Source organism: Macrosteles quadrilineatus, unplaced genomic scaffold (genome assembly GCF_028750875.1).
Source record: "Macrosteles quadrilineatus isolate MER2022 unplaced genomic scaffold, UCM_ALF_1.0 Scaffold_9__3_contigs__length_116548681, whole genome shotgun sequence".
NCBI lineage: Eukaryota > Metazoa > Arthropoda > Insecta > Hemiptera > Cicadellidae > Macrosteles > Macrosteles quadrilineatus.
This window is the reverse complement of record NW_026542602.1, coordinates 34,282,681-34,303,885: the sequence shown is the minus strand read 5'-3', so window position 1 is coordinate 34,303,885 and position 21,205 is coordinate 34,282,681. Positions and strand designations below refer to the sequence as shown.

Below are 21,205 nucleotides of genomic sequence, written 5' to 3'. Positions count from 1 at the left end.
ATGAATGGAGATGAGTGTATGATGAGTGGCGCGATCTTGTAGTCTTGTTAGTGACTATGGCCGACGTATTCCTTAGACACAGCTGTTAATTAATAGCCCATACAGCTAATGGGGACTAAGGGACCTACAGTTTAAAGTGGAATCCGAACCACATTTTTTCCTTGGTATATACGAATTGGTCTAATTATCAGGATAGTAGGCTACTGCGGATAGTCGTAGTACTCGAACCCGTGTGAACGTTAATCCACACCAAGGAGTATCGCATCCACAGTGCATTCCTATAAATATCCACAATTCGTGACCTCCTAGTAGCTGGATTACAGGACGACGCCACCCGTCCCAGTCTGACGGGAATAGCACCCATATGTTTTTTCCTTCCATTATGTTACATCCTATGGTTGCCATTTCAGATTTAATTATTAAAAGTAAAGAATTAAAAGTTCTCGGTCTCAACTCTCAAAGTTCACATGTAGCCTAATAGTCCAAGAATTTTAGGAATAATAAAGCCATTCGACCTAACAAATTTGGACTAAGTGGAAACTTTGCACAGTTATTTAGTAAGCCTAAATAAATAAAATTTCAAAAGTCCCCATAAATCCCTGCTGTGCTTCAGCCGCCATCTTGGAAAATGGCGGCCAATTTTCACTTTTTTGACAATATTTCACAAACTATTGGTATTAGAGAATTTTTGTAAATACAAAAGTTAAAGAACTTCTAAAAATACATTTTTTTTATTTTACAAGGTTTGCTCTATCTCTAATGGTTATTGAGATAAATAATAAAAGTTAGTAATAAATAAAAAATTCCCATCTTATTCTTATGGAGGAAAATAAAATTGTTGCAGTTTGCTTATTTATGGATTTATTTTATACTAAGCTATTAATATTAAAATAAATATACACTTTAGTACCCTCCCTATAGCAGTAAACCTAGTATTCGTTATATTTAAAGTTATTTAAATAGGGAATCTATCTTTAGGATATATTTTTTAGTAAAAATCCAGTCAGGCAAATGGATATTCATTTTTCAATAATATTAACAATCATTTTTCTTATTACTATTATGATTTAAAGCCCACTTACTATTTTGTCACTACCATGTAACTACTAAAAACTTAAGTGGTACCTACGTTATTACTCCCGGTATAATTATTTTGTCGGTAAATATTAGGAAATTCAACCTTAAAATCCGGACTTAATGCGGCTGAGGCACAGCCGATATTTTTGGGAACTTTTGCTATTTTCATCAACTAGTCTCACTGTGCTTAACTGTGCAAAATATCAATTTAGTCCGGATTTTAAGGTTCAATTTCCTAATATTTACCGACAAAAAGTTATACCGGGAGTAATAACGTAGGTACCACTTAAGTTTTTAGTAGTTACATGGTAGTGACAAAATAGTAAGGGCTTTAAATCATAATACCAATAAGAAAAATGATTGTTAATATGATTGAAAAATGAATATCCATTTGCCTGACTGGATTTTTACAAAAAATATATCCTAAAAATAGATTCCCTATTTAAATAACTTTAAATATTACGAGTACTAGGTTAACTGCTATAGGGAGGGTACTAAATTGTATATTTATGTTAAATATTAATAGCTTAGTATAAAATAAATAAATTTGCCAAGTTTGATAAAAATATATCCATAAATAAGCAAACTGCAACAATTTTATTTTCCTCCATAAGAATAAGATGGGAATTTTTTATTTAATACTAACTTTTATTATTTATCTCAATAACCATTAGAGATATAGCAGACCTTGTAATATAAAAAAGATGTATTTTTAGACGTTCTTTAACTTTTGTATTTACAAAAATTCTCTAACACCAATAGTTTGTGAAATATTGTCAAAAAAGTGAAAATTGGCCGCCATTTTCCAAGATGGCGGCTGAAGCACAGCAGGGATTTATGGGGACTTTTGAAATTTTATTTATTTAGGCTTACTAAACAACTGTGCAAAGTTTCCACTTAGTCCGAATTTGTTAGGTCGATTTTCCTAATATTCTTCCACTATAATTCTAAAGAAGAGTTAATTTGTTGTGTCGTTATAATGTCTCATGGTTGCATTGTAAATTAAGTAAACAGGTGTTATTTTGATTGAAATTAATTTTACAACTGTTAGCCTATTGTTTTGTATACATTATTTTATGTTGGTTTACTTCCCCGTTGATCTTAGTATATACTGTAGCCTACTCTCTTATTTTAACTGCTTACCACTACTGTAAGTGCACTATATATACAATAATGAATTACCGTCCAACTTTTTGTTTTAAAAATGCTTGAACGACGGTGTTTAAAGACTAGTTGTCACCCAATTATTGCAACTAACCTACGGCTTAGAGTAAAAGAGTTTAGTATCGCTCAAGTTCACCTGAGTAAGAAGTAACTGATGAGAGACAGCTTAGCTTACAAATTCCAACAAAAATTAGATAAATTAAAATTTGAACTCTTTGTAACTGACAATGCCAAAAATTACAAACGTCAGACCAATCATCAGTTTTTCTCATTGCCAATTACACTTCTCTGTCCACGGTTGTGGTTACAATAAAAATTTGACAAGAGTTCCATACGATTTGACCTGACAGTTGTAAAGCAAACGTCAATTTCAGTTATTAATAAAAATGCCGCTATGTACCAGAGATCAACCGCTATAAACCAGGTTCAAACATTTGGTAAAGATGACCAGTTTTACAACAAAAGTAACGTTACCTATAAACAATGAGCTTTAAGATATTTCTAAATCGCATCTATAGGCTTATTACATATTTTCACCTAAAACCCTGTTTTTCAAGCATTTAAATAACCATTTCAAATATCTTTCCATAGACTCAGAACAGCGTGTATGAAATTGTTTCGGACATGAGCTCAAGATACGACTCATTAGAAGAAAGGATCATCAGTTTAGAAGACAAGTTAGTCCACATCCAAGAACAGGTAGCTAAACTACAAATTACTACACACTATTACATTTTGTCAAATAAATGTAGTTAACACAGGTGAGTTGTCATTTTGCGTCATCACTAGCAAGAAGATAACCTTGACAGTACCTACTCTTTTGACCCATATTACTAATTTTCCTTCTGCACTGTATGGTTATTTCGCCTTTGTTTCCCATTTTATAATGTCATATTTTTACTTAGCTGTTCATTGTTTGTTTAAATATAGCTACAGGGTGATTGATATAAGTGTGCCAGCCGTTTTATTCGAAAACTATAAGATATATAAAAAAAAAGTTAAATGGTTAGAGGTGCCTTGGATTTTTTATTTGAAAAATTGGAGTCATGTTGAAAAAATTATTTTAGCCGCCATTTTTCCAATATGGCCACCAACTTTTTTTAATGGATTTTTTTATGGAACACCATTTATTTTATGATGTATCCCAATAGAAAATGTAATTTTAAGACAATTTTATTCTTGTAATTGTTTTCATAGACCTAGCCGTAATTCAAAGATCATAATGGTGTAAGTTGAGAAATTTTGAATAGTTTTTTTGAATAAACAGCTGGCATGCTTGCTTAGGCCTTTATCGAAACTCTTTCTCATGCAGAAATTTCACAACTTTAACCACTATTATCTTTGAAACGGTTAAATTTATGAAAAAAAATCACAAGAATAAAATTGTCTTAAAATTACATTTTATATCGGAATACATCATAAAATATAGGGTGTTCCATAAGAAAAATCAAAGTTGGCGGCCATATTGGAAAAATGGCGGCTAAAATAATTTTTTTGACTTGACTACAATTTTTAAAATAAAAAATCCAAGGCACTTACCATTGAACTTTTTTTTATATCTCTTATGGTTTTCGAATAAAACGGCTGGCACACTTATATCAATCACCCTGTATATGTTAGTAAACAAATGTATTCACCTACACTCTGCTTTTCATCTAAAACTAGAATCTCTCTCCTCTCCTTTCTTTTCAGATATTTTTTACCACCATAACACTTACAAACAACCTGTGTTCTGCCAATATATTTAATATTGCTATGATTGTCCCCGGTATGGAAGTGGAGGATGGCAAACTGAATATTTGTGTTGGTGGGGACATCGGTGTTGACAAACCCATTTCAAGTTTTAATGAAGTTCCTCATCATTCGCTAGAAGTCTGCTTGACAGTCATGCATGTTCATTCTTTGTTGGCTTATGGCGTCACTCTATGGGGTAACTCTGCAGAGGCCAAGAAAGTGTTCACTTGCCAAAAGTCCATTCTAAGAACTATTTTTCACCAGAAGTCTAAAAAAAGCTGTAAACCTTTTTTCAAAAAACATTCCATTTTAACATTACCATATCTTTATATATTTGAAATAGCGAAGTATGTTCATGCAAATCCTTTCTTTTATGAAAAATATTAAATAAATCATAACTATCAAACGAGAAATAATAACAAAACGTTTCAATATCTCAAAAATTCGCACACAAAATTTTAAACTGGGCCTCTTTACATGGGATTAAAAATCTACAATCATTTACCTAATTCATACAGAACTTTATCAAAATCAAATTTTACATATAAGCTGAAAGAGATTTGAGCCAGAAAGCGTATTACAAAATTCAGACGTTTTTTAAAGATAAATTTTAATAGTTGTTTACTCTTGTTAGGGTATAATTAGATTTAGGATCCTAGATATAAATTGACCATGTACCAGCTTGGGAATTACTTTTGTAATTATTGTATCAGGCGTCATGGACAATAAAGCTTTGTCTATTGTCTATTGTCTATGAATAGTAATCGGCTCGGCAAGAAATACCTAAACTATAGGTCCTCAATCACTTGTACACGACTATGTATAAATGATTATGTAGGTAATTAATGTTTTACACAATCTGTCATACCTGTATGAAATTATCCTGTTATGGAAAGCTTAGGAATTAACAACCAGCCATGTTCTAAAGTAGACTCAATCATAAGGAACTGAACTCGGATATTATCCTCTCCAAACTCATTTAGTAGTAGTAGCACCACATTGTTACGATGCCGACTAGAGGTACAAGTACTTTGTAATATAGCTAAATATGTTTTTTTTAAGAATCAATCAATCAATTATTTAAAATGGGGACGCCACTATGTGCATATTTTAACCCAAATATAAGTGAACAGTGAGTGTATGATGAGTGGTGCGATCTTGTAGTCTTGTTAGTGACTAAGGCCGACATGTTCCTTAGACACAGCTGTTAATTAATAGCCCATATACAGCTAATGGCAACTAAGGGGCCTACAGGTTATTGTGGAATCCGAACTGCGGATAGGCGTAGTACTCACTAGTGCGGACGTTAATCCACACCAGGGAGTATCACATCCACAGTGCATCCCTATAAATATCCACAATTCTAAAATAAAATAAAATAATCTAAAATAAAGTTTAATCAGTCACAAAACTCTGGCAAAGATAAAGTTAAAGTTAACCAAAAAATCAGTTTGGACCTTTATAGGCTTTACGTTTCCATACACCAATATATATTTTAACCACCTCTGTCTGCCAACAGGTGGAACTACTGCCAGATCTGATAACTCGGGTGTTGACGCAGGCGCAACAAAGTATACAAGCTGCGTCGACGACTGCCACAGCTACAAAAGACACAAATACCGACCGGTCTATTGACCGACGGAACTTCCTGCATCCGGAGTCGGCGGCGAACCCCTCCGCTGTCGCTCTGACGTCCCCGCTGCTCTCGCACTCCCGGAGCGTCCCTACCACTTCCGCCCCCTACCATTGGCCCGCCAGCCCCATCCTGCCTCCCATCAGCTCCCGTACGCCCCACCTGGTGCCCGAACCTCTACACCCAAACAGCTGAGTGCTAGCATAGTCAACGGACGAGGATCAGGCAGAGGTGTTGATATAGGTTAGCCTCTAGTCGCACTTGCTCACAAAACTACACATTACTCTTGGTCCCAGCCTGGCATTGCAACGTGTGTCTGGTTTTGATTGTTGAAATGATAATACAGGGTGTCTATTGGATCGTGCTATTCTTAAAGTTGTCTAAGTGGCTTTTAAGTCCTTTCAATTTAATATTCTTTGACAAGTTGGTTTACTTTTTATTATGGTAACTTTTTATTTTGGTTATTTACTTTTATGAGTTGACTTAGTTGTTAAAATACTTGAAACATACCAATTGTTTAGTCACTGAAACAAAAATTAAGTCAAGGCGTGTTTCATCATGTTTACAAAACACTTTACTTATTATGAGTCTCAGACAAATCCATCTATCTTACCAAGCTGCATAAATGTGTCATTTATTAAACGTGGCCAGAGCCTAAATATTTTAAAAGTGTATTGTTGAGGAGTCACTGCTTTGATTTTGTCAAAAAAGTGAAGGGGGGTTATTATAGGGGGGTCAAACTATGAAATACTTACAGTATAATAAATTGTCACCATTTATCATATCATTTATCAAAATATTATGTAATGGTGAGACTAATGGCATTGGAGGTGGTAATAATGGCCGAGGTGGAGGTGGTGAAATATTTGAGGATGTAGTTAATGGAGGAGGTGGAGGTGGCAAAAAATTTAACACTGTTTTTGCGGGATACCAGAATGTTGGCAAGTTGCCTTGTGTATTCTGGATGCTGAACAATGTAGGCCTACTTCACCCCAACCTGGGAGTTCATGACTGCCCGTAGACAGCTGGCACATTGCAGCTGAGATACAGTGTCTGCCACTCTGGGCTAATCATAAAGACACATGCCATCAGCCTTTAATTGTAGTTACGTAAATTTGTGTAGGTACCTACCTATAATAATTATTACAAATAAATGTCCTCTAGACACCCTATAATTATCCAGTTTTTAAAGGACATGATTAAAGCCCATTTCTGCAAAATATATTTCACCAATCTTATCTTTCATCAATAGTAATCAAAGGAAAATTGATAATTTTCCAATTTCAAAACCTAAGATCGCCAAGATCAGTATGAATGGTCATACCCAAGCAATGTAGTCAACTAAAAGGCTGGTGAACCAAGTAAGAAGCAAGTACCTAACTTCCTAAAATAGACAAGAGTTTGAGTGTGAATTTAGTTATAACCTGTTTTAACAGGCTATTGTTCTAATTTAATTTAATGTTAGGAAATTGGAAGGACCAATTGATGTAATACTTACATCATACTGCTATAACGTCACTTATGCCTTATAGACACTTTAATGAAAAGAAGTAGGTGTAATCTTCAATTGAATTGCCATACATCGGTGTGTTTAGAAATGTTTATAAACTAAATCAAGTCACATGTTAACCGACAAAAGTTAATCTATGAGTAAACACTCCAACTCAAAACAAAGTACTAAACATTTCTTAAAGTTAAAATAATATGCTAAGGAAGATGATAGCTTCATGAAAATATTATTTAATGTAAACGCAAAAAAAAATTGAATAATGTAGACCTATCGGGTTCTATCTTTCAATATCCTAATTTAGTTTTCTTGGAAAGAACATTTCAATTAAACCTAAAAGTGTTAGGCCTTGTTGATTCAAATGATATCTCACATTACCCTTTTACATCTATTCAGCATGTTCTATCTATATCTCTTTCTTGGCATATTGAAGTAGTTTAGTAATTAATTCATTAAAATGTAATAAAACCAGCGTAAATCAAAAGTTTAAACTGCAAACGTAGGCCCTACTTAATATCTTACTAAACGGCATGCCAAAGCGTGATAAACAATTTAAATATACTCTAACTATCGTAACATTGAAAGAAATGATGCTGTCGTCGGAACAGCTGCACGACGAGTGAGCTAGCCTAACCTAATCTCCACCCTCTACCTGGTCCTGTACGTTGATGCGAACGGTTTGTTGCTTGTAAATAAAGATTTAATAGTGTCTTATAAATAATTAATTAGTATTTAACATTTTTATTACGTATATTTACGCTAATTCCACATAATTTCTCAAATAATTTTCACTCGGAATTAGTTTTACGTCATAAAATACTATGAATCGTCTGGTAGTTTGAATTAGTGGTGATACTAATTTGTCGTAGTGAATATATTACGAATGTGTGGAAATATATTTATGTTTTAATGAAAAAACGAGTATTAGTGTTTTTTATTTCACTGTTTGGATTTTAGTAGGGGTTTCTTTGCTAAATGTATGTTATGTGCCTTGATTGGAACAAATGAAACACTAAAAAACTGGAAATATTCAAAAACTAATCATCTTTTGTTCAAACTTGTAAACTATTTGTAGAATGGTATATTTTGAGATCAATAATAGGATTTTATGTTTCTTAAATTAACCAAACCTAAATAGGTTAAAATTTTCATGACATGTCTGTAAGTCTCTTTAAAATAATCTAAGGTCTCATGTTCCAAGCATTGTAAAATCTAGTTTTAAAATATAACTAACTTCTTTAAAAAAAAAGAAAAAATAATTCTGCACACTACTCTTGTTGTCTGTAAGTACAGTATGCCAATCTGGCATTCTATAATCATATTATAATCATTACTTGTAACTTTAGAAGGTACAGTATTACAATAAACTGTGAGTTTGCCTAAGAAATGTCAAAACTGATCAAAGAAAGATAATGATTCAACTTTTATAAAATATATTGAGTTATTTGTTTAATTTACTTTCATGCAAATATATTTTTCAATCACCAACATTATTGAGATATTTTTAAATTAAAATAATTATTATAAGCTTTGATGAGAACTTAATTAAGATTAGATTAGTAAAAAGAAGGCACTTTAAAATCATTGTTGAGAGAAACCAACTAAAAAACCACTCCAAACAGGAAAGTAACAATTTAAATCTAGATGCAACAGTAAAAGATGTAGACAGATTTTTGACAATGTAGACAGTTTTACTATACTAAAAGAGTATATTTTTTTGGAAATAATTTAATAATGTAACTGTAATACATTTGATTTAAGAATCAAACTATTTAAAGTATTTTAGAGTTACGAAGTCACTTCTCTGTATTTATTCAACAATTGTATTTAGAATAGTTAATTTTAACAATTTAATACTCTAATTTTCTCCACTACCACTTGTGGGTTGCAATGATGTTTTGTAAACAATTTCATTGGTTTGTGATTCAATGTTGTAAGGAAAGTTTTTACTTAAAAGAGAGTCTGACCAAAGCGTATGTACGAGGGTTGTTCGTAAATTAAGGTATCTTTTAAGCCAAGCAAGCTAGTTCGCATCTGAGAACAACATTGTGTTCCTTACTTTATCCACTACTATTCCAAGTTCCCACCCCTAAGGGACAACTAGTCTTGTCATAAAATTCAAAAATATAAAATAAAACTGACACTCCTGCGAATTATGAGTCTCATACTGTGATATGATTTCTGTGGTTTCAGTGATCAACCGCTGTTGAAGTATAACACTAGTTGACGGACGTGAATGAATTAAATTTTGTTGGCTTTAAAATTTGCACAAGAGTAGAGAGAGTTTGGAGGTAGTCTTAAACATTTGCGTTCAGCAGTCTCATTTAAAGCAGTGACCAAAGTCGGGGAATTTTGCCTGTGGAACACGTGGTGTGACTGAGCGGGATAGAGAGATTGTCAAACTAATTTGGGGATGTTTGTATAAGAATATCAAGGAAAATGGTCAGTCGGTCTGCCCTGGAAGACTGGAACAAACCGACCAGCAAGCAAATTTTTCTTAAATTGGATCATTGTCTGTAATGAAAACCCGATGTCGGTCCCGTTGTATAAATTTGTACAGTCTTTTACAAACTCCTTAAAATGCCAATGCCCCATTCCTATACCAAAAACTTCTTTATGCGTACACATGTCAACTAGCAACAGTCAACAAAGATTTACCCCTTTCCTACAGAAAACTTATCACTGAATGCAGTTCATGCTTTGCTCATAAATTTTATTCCTAATGTTTTTTTTGAATACTTTGACAAGATTAATCTAAACACATGAGTGGGAACCTAGAATCTTAATGTATGAAGAAACAAACACGATTTGACTCTTAGAATTGACTATAGTCCTCGCCACCCTAACTTAAGGCAGCCCAAGGCCGCGCGCCGTATATGTAGGTGGGCGAGGACTATAGCTCACTTGGCTGAGTCGGGAGCTAGATAGATACGGACAAAACTTGTACTTGCTATTTCTCTCCCAGTTTTATAAGTTAGGATGAAAAAATATATTTGTCATAGTTTCAATAAAATAGCTTGTTCTCTTTAAATAATTTAATTTTTATTACTAGAGAAGATTTTTACTAAACAATATAGGCTAAACAAAGCTAATTCATTAATAGACTTCGGACTCTTTGTAAAAAGAACAATTTTGTTCAGTCGTTACAGAAAAAATTCTCTTGTGTAAATTTTTAAATATCTAACTTAAGCTGTTATTTTTAAAGTAGAGCATTTCATCATTGGTTGTTTATTCTGAGTATGTATTTGTAATTGTAATCAGTAAATCACATGTGAGATTAGAGGAGGGATCACAGTAGTTAGAAACTGTCTACTTCGGTAACTGAGACACCAGTAACTCCAAGAGCTACCTAGACCAAACTAGTTATTCTAGTACCTTAATTGTAATTTTAAACATATATTTATACAGTATTAATATTTAAAATTATTAAATATATTTCTTTAAAATAGGAAAGTTTAACATTTGTACATAGTATTCGATATTTTGTAAATATTGTTGCATAGTTTCTAACGAGCTGCATTGTACATAAGTAACTGTAGAAATGTTTGCATATCCGACATGTTTATAGGACTTCATCCGAGAGGGGTAGTCGCTTTTCAAGATGCATTTTAAACGTTTATGTTTGTTTGTGCTGTCGTTTTTTATCGAATTTTTTTACTTTCCGAGAAATTGGATGCTTGCTTGTAGTGGCAAGGTTGTTTAACTCTTGTTTTATTTTGTTTCCGACATGGAATATTTCTTTAAAACAGGAGGTAGTTTCATAATGACAGACAATTATTTTTATTCTTTAATAACATAAAGATTTTAAAATCATAACAAAAAATAGACTGCAATAAGTTTTTAAAAATAGTAATGGTTAATTAACCATTATTGTTCTTTTAGTGAATTGAAATCCAAGGTTGTGTTGTTAATGATTTATCTTATGTAAAATTATTTAAAAACAGTACCAATTGCAGGTACTGAAAGTAGTCCTAACAATGTTTTTACGAAATACTTTTGTTATATGCTATTACCGAATGGAAGGATTATGTCTTTGATGATGAGTTAAAGAATTCAAGGATGTTATATCTTTTTATTTGTATAAAAAATTTAATTAAATTATATTCAAACATGTTTTTTAATAATCAAAAACAATATTTACTTCTTGTATTTGAAAGTGTTAAGGTACATAGATGACTTTTTTATTATTTGACAAACTAAAAACATCTATTCACTTTCAAAGTATGAAAAGGAAAACCTCTAATGAATTTGTATTTGTCATAAAAGTAGCTATAGTATTATAATCAAATTATATCATCCAATACATTTTTACATTCACTAATATCGCTATATCTGTTCTATCCGGGATTAAGCTGTCAGATTAACCACTTTGGTGTCATCAAAGCTAAATGCTGATAATATTGAAAGCCTTCTGGTAATATTTGAGATCAATGAAGGAAAGATTACCATATGATAAAATCATATTACGAGTATTTGCACTATCGTGTAATAGGTTAGACCAATATTTATCAAATGTATAAGGTCCAGCTAATTTGGCTGAAAAATGGGATCCACAAGTCTATAAATAGATAAGATAAGCCAAAGAACTTAACAATGTTTGTTATCGTAGTTGAACAAGATCAAAGTCGATCACATCATGCAGTACAATACTTCTTCAGGAAGAAGTTTCTATGTTGATTGATCTTTTTTGTACATGCGCCTGGATTAGACATTTCCTCGGTTGGCTAGCTAAACTATATTATTTTCCATAAGAAATCCCATTATTTACTAGTACATTAGAAATGTAGCAAATATTTAAAATCATACCAACTGTTATTCTAAGTGCGTTCATAAAATCACTCTTCAAACTATCTATGTCTCATAATCGTTTTAAAATCAATGTCCAATAAAATCTTGAAAATTAACCATCGGTTTTAAAACGCTTTAGTAATATTTTCACTCTAAACAGCAACTTCAGTATCGCTAAGTGAACATTAGAAAGCTTCATTGGATATAGTGCCTTTTTTGCTTGTAAATAACAGTCGCTCAGCCAATTTCTCAAAAGTCGCAACTCTTCAAATCAGTAATCTTTCCTTTATGATTGTCGGAATTACGAATACTGTACCAACAAGGCAGAGTAATATAGATGTAAGATTTTTAACATCGGTTCCTCCTGAAATCAAACTGAAAATGTCTAACTCCACCGACAGTATGTTTGTATGTATTTTCTATGACTGTAAACTGTACATAAGTAACAAATCATTTCGTATGTAAGATATAGTGCTTTTCAGCCACTTTGTGTGATGCCATCTGTGATATGTTTGTTATAACGGAGATATAAAATCGTTGGCGGAAGTATGAGAAGCTGGTGTTACTGACTACTTGAGGCCACTGCCTCGGAAATATCAAAATTAATTCTTAATCTATGTAACTACTTTACGCAGAGGTAAACTAATGGAACACCAAAGGGTACAAGATGGTCTGTGCATAGTTTATATATTGTTTTATGTTCTCTGTCCCTGGTCATCTTTGATATTTTGATGAACGGTTTTACAAACATGTTATAATTAGCACTTGTTATTATCATTTGACTATATTATTTTACTGCAATAACCAATGATAACTATTCTACAATGTGGGTTTAACATACATATTCCTAGTTCTCTTGTGGACTGATTGACTGTATTTTCTTCTTTAATAGAAGAATTATGTATTGTTGGAGATTCTGTTAAAAACCTAAACAAATTATTTTTTTAACTGATTGTCTGTTAATCTTATTAATTTATAAATTGTAAAGAAAAAACTCTACCACTATAGAATAATTAATGAAAAAATTACTTTTATATACTTATCTTGCTTTTCGTAAACAATTACTTGCAATTCGTATTGGTAAATAAAATAGTTACTTTACAATATTTTGGGTGTCTCATTTTTTTCTTTTATTTAAGAGCTGCTTAATATTATTTTTGCTCACATTTATGTTTGAAAATCAAATCAAAAGTTGAAAGAATATCAGTGATTTTATAACGCAATGTTTATTTTCCACTCGACAGTTGTCAGTTGTGTAGTTTCTATATTAATGGTGAAGTCAGACCTTCTTGTACCCTCTATAGTCTTTATTCCCTTGTCACATTCCTAGGGCTGCTTGACTTTAGATAAGTTATTAAATAAATATGTTTCTTGTTTCACAGTGTTCTTCTTAAATAACCAGTTTCCTTTTTAAATGTTGCTGTAATCACAAGTTAAATAATTTTAACTACTATGATGGTCACACTTTCCATGTGTTACACTACAAAATAATTAAAACGCTAGTTGTAATTTATGCCTACCTCATTTTAAGTGATATCTCATGTTTCTATCGTTGGTTAAGTACAGATAGAAGGAACCTTCTGAGGTCTCTTGTGTTCACAACAAACGTTGATTGTATCAAGGCTTAAAAAAGTCTAATTGGGGACTCCAATTTGGGGTCAGATAGCTACTATTTACACCTAATTTGTTGTTGTTCTGTTCTGTGAATATACAAATTGTGACCTTTGACTATTAATACAACTTCTGTATCCAACAGTTTTTTTCAATGATTCTACTCTATCAGATATAGAGGGGTGTGAAGGAAATGTGATGATGAAAATGTGAAAACAATCCAATGGAAAATTATCAGTGGATGCTAAATCCATTGTTTAAAATTTTTTTTAACATTATGTAATATTGTAATAATTTTGTTTAATATTCGACACAAGACAGCTTAAGTTTGGTATGTGACAGCTGATGTTGAACTTATAAAGTTGATAAAAATTTTGCTCTTCAATTTTCAGTGATTATTAGTGGATAATTTTTAAATTAGCTTTCAAACAGTGTTTCAAAAAGATCTTTAAGACGACAGGTTTTCTACAAATAAGTATTTTATACATTATACCTCTATATCATTAATAACTCTCACAACTTAACATCATCTAACCTCAAATATTCATTTTATTTGTTTATAATACTGATTTCAAAATTTTTTTATTATGTAAACATTCCTACCAATCTTTTTGTTCACATCTATTCCACAGTTTTAGGAATTGAACTATTTTAATATAATTTTTTTTATTGGACCAATGAAGTAAAATGACTTTAACATTTAAAAGACAAAATGTACTAGGTGACGGCAATTGTCTTTTTAGATCTTTGAGTATATTCTTATTTCAATCTCAAAATCAGTTTAAAAAACTTAGGTTAAATACTGTCGAACATATGTATACAAACTGGAAAGAATATGAACGTTTTATCCTGTATGATGACCAAACTGAGATTGATAAAGAAAAATACTGCCAGGAAATGAAAAAAGATGGTACTTATGGAACTAGTGTTGAATGTATGGTTATATCTGACTTGTTTAAAATCAACATTAACATCTTTTATCAAGCTAAACATTTTAAAACTAGAATCATCCATTTGGAAAATAAACCAACAATAATATCAAGATCTTCTCATAAAATTACAGCGGACCTACTTTTAACCGGCCGTTTGGATTGTGGACATTTTGAACTTTTAATTCCAAATGAAAGTATAGTCAGCCAAATAAATCGAAAAGATAAAATATGTGATGAGATGATTACTAATAGTAAAATTTCTAAAAGCATTTCCAGAGAAGTGAAATTTAGGACCTCAAAAGTAAAAACTAAAGCCAAACCAACTCCAATTTCCGATAATACAAATAAAGCTGTATACAATGAATGCTATGACCACGGAAGTGTTCAATTTCTTGCAACAGCAGACGATGTCAATCAAGATGATATGATTAAAGACAATTTTATGAACAAGTTATTTACCAGAGGATTCGGAGTTCCACTTCTTAACTCTGTAAGTTCTCAAGAAAACAATGAATGGCACAAACGGTGGCTTTGTGCAATGAAATTAAAAGGAAGACAATATACAATACCACAAGGTTCAATTGGAAGGCAATTTGTAGATGTTCTAGCCAAAGAGATCCAAGCAGTCCCAAATGGTATAAATTCAACCGAAAGAATATTTTTCTTATGTGCTACCATTCTTCAAAAAGATAAAATGATAAAAAATGGGTCTGACATAAGACGTTTGATGAAGAAAAGAATGGAAATGTGGGAAAATGATCAATTTGATGAATTAATACGTGAAGCTGAGAGATGTGATCGGCAAATGAAAACATCACAAGAACACCAAGAAGAAGACCAGAAAATAAGAATCTTCACAAGATTGGTATTACAAGGAAAATTGCGTGAAGCTACAAGATGGCTCACAGATCGCTCCGGCGATGGAGTACTCACACCTGACGATATCCTTCCTGATGGTCAAAATGTTTTTCAAGTTTTAAAAAATAAACACCCACGTCAAATGGTTCCAAATGACAATACCTTTCTAGCTGATGAGAACTTACCATTGATGGTAGATGTAGATATATCCAGTGACCACATAGAGAAGATGGCTAGACGTTTGCATGGAAGTGCTGGCCCTAGCGGAACAAATGCTGATCAATGGAAGAATATGTTGCTGCGCTATGGAGCACATAGCACTCGTTTAAGGGAAGCAGTCGCATCGTTAACTCGATGGATGGCAAACAGGATAGTAAACTGGAACTCGATCAGAGCTCTGTTAGCTAGAAGAGGATTAGCACTGAACAAATACCCTGGTATTCGCCCAATAGGAGTTGGAGAAGTTTTGCAGAGACTATGTGCAAAAACCATGGCTTTTGTAACAGGTGAAGATGTTCAAGAAATATGTGGATCTGACCAACTCTGCGCCGGAACGAAAGCTGGAATAGAAGGTGCTATACATGCTATGACGGACCTATTCAATGAAAAGAACCAAAATTGTATTTTACTTGTAGATGCTTCAAATGCGTTCAACGCCTTGAGCAGGCCTTTAACTCTGTGGAATGCTAGGGTGCTTTGGCCTCGTTGCGCTCGTTTCCTATTCAATACATACCAAGGCTATGCAACCATTATGTTTAGAGGAAGCAATAAAATCATCCTTAGTCAAGAAGGAACCACTCAGGGAGACCCTTTAGGCATGCTAATGTATGCAATTGGCATATTACCTTTGGTAAAAAAACTAAAAAGCCAAAATTGGAAGCAAAACTGGTACGCTGATGATTCTGCATGTTTCGGTGAAATACTTAAAGTTAGAGAATGGTTTAACGCTTTACGTGTTGAAGGGCCAAAATGGGGGTATTACCCAGAACCCAAGAAAAGTGTATTGATAGTAAAACCTGAATATAAAGAAAAAGCAGAAGAAATTTTCAGAGACCTACAAGTGAAAATTGTAACATCGTACAGGTTTTTAGGGGGTATTATTGGTAGCTCAGAAGAAAAGAAGGAATTCGTGAAAGAAAAAGTAAAAAAATGGGTTGATTGTATAAAGAAATTTGGCATAGCTGCACATAAAAGTCCTCAAGCAGCGTATACTGCCTTTACTAAGTCATTACAAAATGAATGGGCATTTCTCCAAAGAGTAACAGAGGGATTTAGTGAAGAATACGAAGATTTAAAAACTGCCATACATCGCCATTTCACTCCCAACCTTTTCGAACAAGAGATTTCTGAACTTGAACATGACTTGTTCTCTCTCCCTACTCGTTTTGGAGGCTTAAATATTCAGGACCCGACAAAGAACGATGGTATTTCATTTGAAGCATCAAAACAATGCACAGAAAAATTAATATTAGCCATTAAAAATGGACAACCATTAAAGATTAATGATCATGTATCAACACTACAAGATGTAATAAAGAAGAGAAAACTAGAAAAAGACATGTTGGCTAAAGAAAATAATGAACGAATTATGGAATTACTTCCTGAAAGTCAAAAGAAGCCAATAATTAGAATTGTAGCAGGGAATACTAGCCAATGGTTAACTGTGACACCATGTGCATCTGATCATACGGATTTGTCCCCGGATCAATTCAGAGATGCTTTGTCAATTCGCTATGGCCGCACACTAAGAAATTTACCAGTACGATGTGATGGTTGTGATCAACCTATGAATCTAACACATGCATTAAATTGTAAAAAAGGAGGATTGATCAAACATGGGCATGATCAACATCGAGACCACTGTGCTGCGATAGCAAATATGGCCTGGAAAGGGGTTGAAGTCGAGCCTATTATGAGAGAAGCTGACCCTGCAAACAATGTGCCTGCTTTAAAAGCTGATTTTAAAGTTAATGGTATTTGGGAGGCTGAGAGAGTAGCGTTTTTTGATAATCGCATTGTTAATGCTGACGCTCCCTCTTACGCCAACCAAGAATGGGGAACAATATCTCGAAACCATGCCGTTCAGAAACACAATAAATATGACAAAGCAGCCGAAGACATCAGAGGAAGCTTCACACCATTAATATGTTCCACGGAAGGAATCCCCCACAAAGAATATGAAGCGTTTCAGAGGAGAACAAGCGAAGCCCTGGCTGTAAAATGGAGAAAACCATACTCCCAAATTATCGGATGGTTGAGGATCCAAAGCCAGCTTTCCATCATTCGAGCAGTTTCGCTAAGGCTACGGGGAACTAGACGAAAAATTCGAAGCATTCAATTTGAAGATGGTGCCGCAATTCCCCCATTGCTCTATTGAGCTTTCATTTTATTTTTTTAAACATTTATATTTGATTGAAAATCATAGTCATATGTTGAATTGTTTGAAATGTATAAATAAAGTTTTATTATATGTTCTAGGTAAATACCTTGTTTCTAATTGCGAGGAAAATTAAAACTATAGTTACTGGCACTGATATGAGCACACAGTGCCAAGGACATGATTGGATAAAATTAGTATTTGTTCATACTAAAAAAACTATAGTCCATTGGATGTATGGTTAGAAAAAAATGGAATAATTGTGAAGGGCAAAAATAACTGTTTTTGGACTGATGAAAATACATCTATAATCTAATTAAATATACAGCCACATTTGTAACTTACTTCTAATTGAATATACCATTACTTCTCACTGAAGATGCTTGCTGACTGACTGATCAGGTACCGTATACAAATTCTAACATACTTATAGAAGAGCTAGGCATCTGAAACTAGGCACGATTAAAGGTTTTGTGTCCTAAACTAGCCAAATAACTCCAAAACGTGACATTTTTAAGTTGTATTCCAGTTGAATTCAGTGTTTAACCAAACTGATTTATTATTAATTGTTGTAAACTATGACTGATTATTATAATCAACCTAGCATAGAAAATTTGTTTCAAATTACTCAGAGACATTACGTTATATGCCACCGTTTACACAAACTTCAAACCATAGGTTATATAACTTTTAAAAATTACAAGAAAGGAATAGAGTGCTGTTAAATATCTGATGATAACGCAACTTATTTACCAGTTTAGTCTACTCCTACTCGTTATATTGTCAATGTCACTCATGAGACAATGGGTAGATTATTGTATTCCTTCAATTTTCAAGCTTTTATTTCTAGTCTGCTACTAGTTTTTATCACTGGGATCTTAACTTTTTCACCTGTAAGTACAGCTTTTATTGGTTGTTATTAGTGGGATTGAAAAAATATGTTTTAAAACACACATCCTACACTATCTACACTATATGTGTGTTAAAATATGTACCTAGGTGGTGTCCCCATATTAATTAATTGATAATTGAAAAATCAGTAATTGTAAAGAACTCTGTTATAAAGTGCCTTGTTAGATAAAAAAAATTATGACTGATGCAATTTTAAGAATTCAGAATTTTGTTACCTAAAGCATATTACTATTGCCCAAAAAAGGATTAAAAATAGGGCCGAAATTCAGGTCTGGTGAATCCATAGGCTATTTTTTAAATTTATATATACTATTCTAGACAACCTTATGTCTCAAGTTGAAAAAGTAAATATTTTGTATAGCATTTTTAGAAAATTTTCCTACAGAGAAGTAGCTATTTACGGTAGGTGGCACGGTAAGACTTAGGCCGGGGACCGATTTACTTTTTTTATTTTTGATGTCCCCAGAGGTTAAAAATAAAAATTTACTATTCGTTCAAATTGTAATATATGTACAGGATGCGGCAAAAACACCAATCTATTTTCTGCAGCACACTGTTCAGCGACAGGTCGTCTGAGGGTGGTGGGGGTAGGCTTGTTGGAAAGCTTACACTCTGTCATTATCTGTAGTCATGGAACAGTTATTGAGTTGTATTTAAAAAGTAATGATTCAGTCATTACAACTCAGCGGCAGTTCGGTGCATTCTTTCAATTAGGTCCACATGGAGAGGTTCCGTCACGATTATCCATATATATGAAGAGTCAAAAAATCTAAACAGATTTATTCAAATTTATCTCTAAGGATGAAAGTTATTAAGATCGAGCCTCAAAATGTGTGTATCCAAGTGGTCAGACATGTTCAAAGCAGCAACTTGTTTTCGCACGGACCTACGAGGACTGTTTTCCACAGCAGCACAATCTCTATCGAATGTTAGTTGTCCGATCTGACGGCCAGTTAGCTTCTTTTTTAACGCAGAAGCTGTTGTTCTAAAGTTAGTAACCCACTGCATGATTGTGCTACGCGACGGAACCTCTCCATGCATACCGTGGAGGATGTACAGGAAAATATACATATGGACAGGACAGAAAATGTACTAATTGGAAGAATGAACGGAACTGCTAATGATTTGTAATGACTAAATCATTAAAATAAATGTTATTTAAATAAATATGAGATGAATCTGATTATTTTTTTGTTAATCTAGCCAGGTAAATTGAAATATATTTAGTCTGCAGGTTTTCTGTGGCGGAGGTATTTTTTATTTGTAAAGATCAATTTGAGAGTTTACTTTTTTGTATTTTGAACCCGTAACTGAATGAAGCAACTTGAAATCGACTTAGTCTGCAGGTTTTGCTGTGTCAGTAGTATTTATTTTATCTTTTTGTCTTGCACAGATATCAGAAGAGGATGGGTCCCTCAAACTCCAAAGATATATTGAACCAAATGTAAACTACAACCAGGAAAATTATTTGTCTAAGCATGTAGACATAGAAACAAATATTCAAAAACCAGAGCCGGAGTTTGATCACAACAAATTAGGTTTCGGACAAAAGCCATTAGTGCCCCAGGACCACGTCAAATGGCAGTATAAAGGAACAGGAGAAGTACTTAAAATTACATTCGGTAAAATTACTTACGATAGTTTTACACGAAGCAGAAGAAAGCGATCAAATTTATTCAATGACTTGGATGATCAGAATGAAAAAAAAATTATGACTAATGATCAAGAAATTATGTTAAGAATGAACACAGAGAATATACCAGAAAGTCAAAATAGGCATCAACCTTGGTATTGGAGTTGGTTGTTCAAATCTCATGGTGGAAAGCAAAAACGGAGTACCGAGGTCCAAAATGTATCGGAAATTATGAACAAACTTAATAACAATCGAAGTAGCGGCACAAACTCTACAAAAAAGGAAAACTTCCTTGCAGTACCTTCCAATGCGTCAAATAGCCTTCTTGAAAAACTGGAGAATAACACAGTGGAACCACAGAGTAAGCGGGACAATGAAACTACGCATGATAAAGAGATGAATAGATATGATAGTGATAGTAATTTTAATGTCACCTTTGAAAAACAAAGCCCTGATAATATCACGGCTATTCTCCTAGAAGAGGCAAATTTGGAACAACAAATTAAAGATCATAATCCTGGAATAACAACAACAGAAGCATTATGGAACACTGATGAATTCATAGAAGGGATATCCAACTGAAGATACATTTCTGGGAAAAATCCATTTGAAAAATCTGTGAACAATCTTTGTAAGTAGAAATGGTCTGAGTTGATAAAAATTTGCGAACATAGTGCATTGATCATGAATTTTCTCATGAAAATAAAATATATTTTTTTCACAATGAGTGTTTTATCAATACTAGTGGTAAAAAGTGTTTGCTAAGATATTACTCTTCCTGCCTCACTTGGCAGGAATAATTTTCTTTTAAAATTAAAAGAAAAAAAAACTCATCCAAAGGCTCTTCTACTAAGTTGATTTTGTATGGTTTAATTTTTTTTTTCTTACTCGTAAAGGCTATATTTCAAGTAATTAACAACATCTAGAGGATTACTTCAATTTTTCTTTGCAAGACAAAGACAAAGTAGGCCTATACAAG

At 33.0% G+C, this 21,205-nt stretch overlaps 2 protein-coding genes across 5 annotated transcripts in view; both read left to right on the top strand.

The window, feature by feature from the left end:
• The window catches only part of LOC129002720 (small conductance calcium-activated potassium channel protein), a 482,452-nt gene extending 469,172 nt beyond the window's left edge, over window positions 1-13,280 (top strand). For all 4 annotated transcript variants that reach the window (XM_054430732.1, XM_054430730.1, XM_054430733.1 and 1 more), the window contains 2 exons: window positions 2,833-2,940; window positions 5,495-13,280. In XM_054430732.1, the coding sequence (XP_054286707.1) occupies window positions 2,833-2,940; window positions 5,495-5,803 (417 nt within the window). In that variant the 3' untranslated portion in view covers window positions 5,804-13,280. The remainder of the gene's footprint in view (window positions 1-2,832; window positions 2,941-5,494) is intronic.
• Window positions 13,281-18,469: 5,189 nt separating this feature from the next.
• On the top strand, window positions 18,470-20,808 carry LOC129003319 (uncharacterized). Its single transcript, XM_054431612.1, has 2 exons — window positions 18,470-18,574; window positions 19,987-20,808. The coding sequence occupies exons 1-2, from the start codon at window positions 18,485-18,487 to the stop codon at window positions 20,806-20,808; spliced, it is 912 nt and encodes a 303-aa protein (XP_054287587.1). The 5' UTR covers window positions 18,470-18,484.
• Window positions 20,809-21,205: the final 397 nt, after the last annotated feature.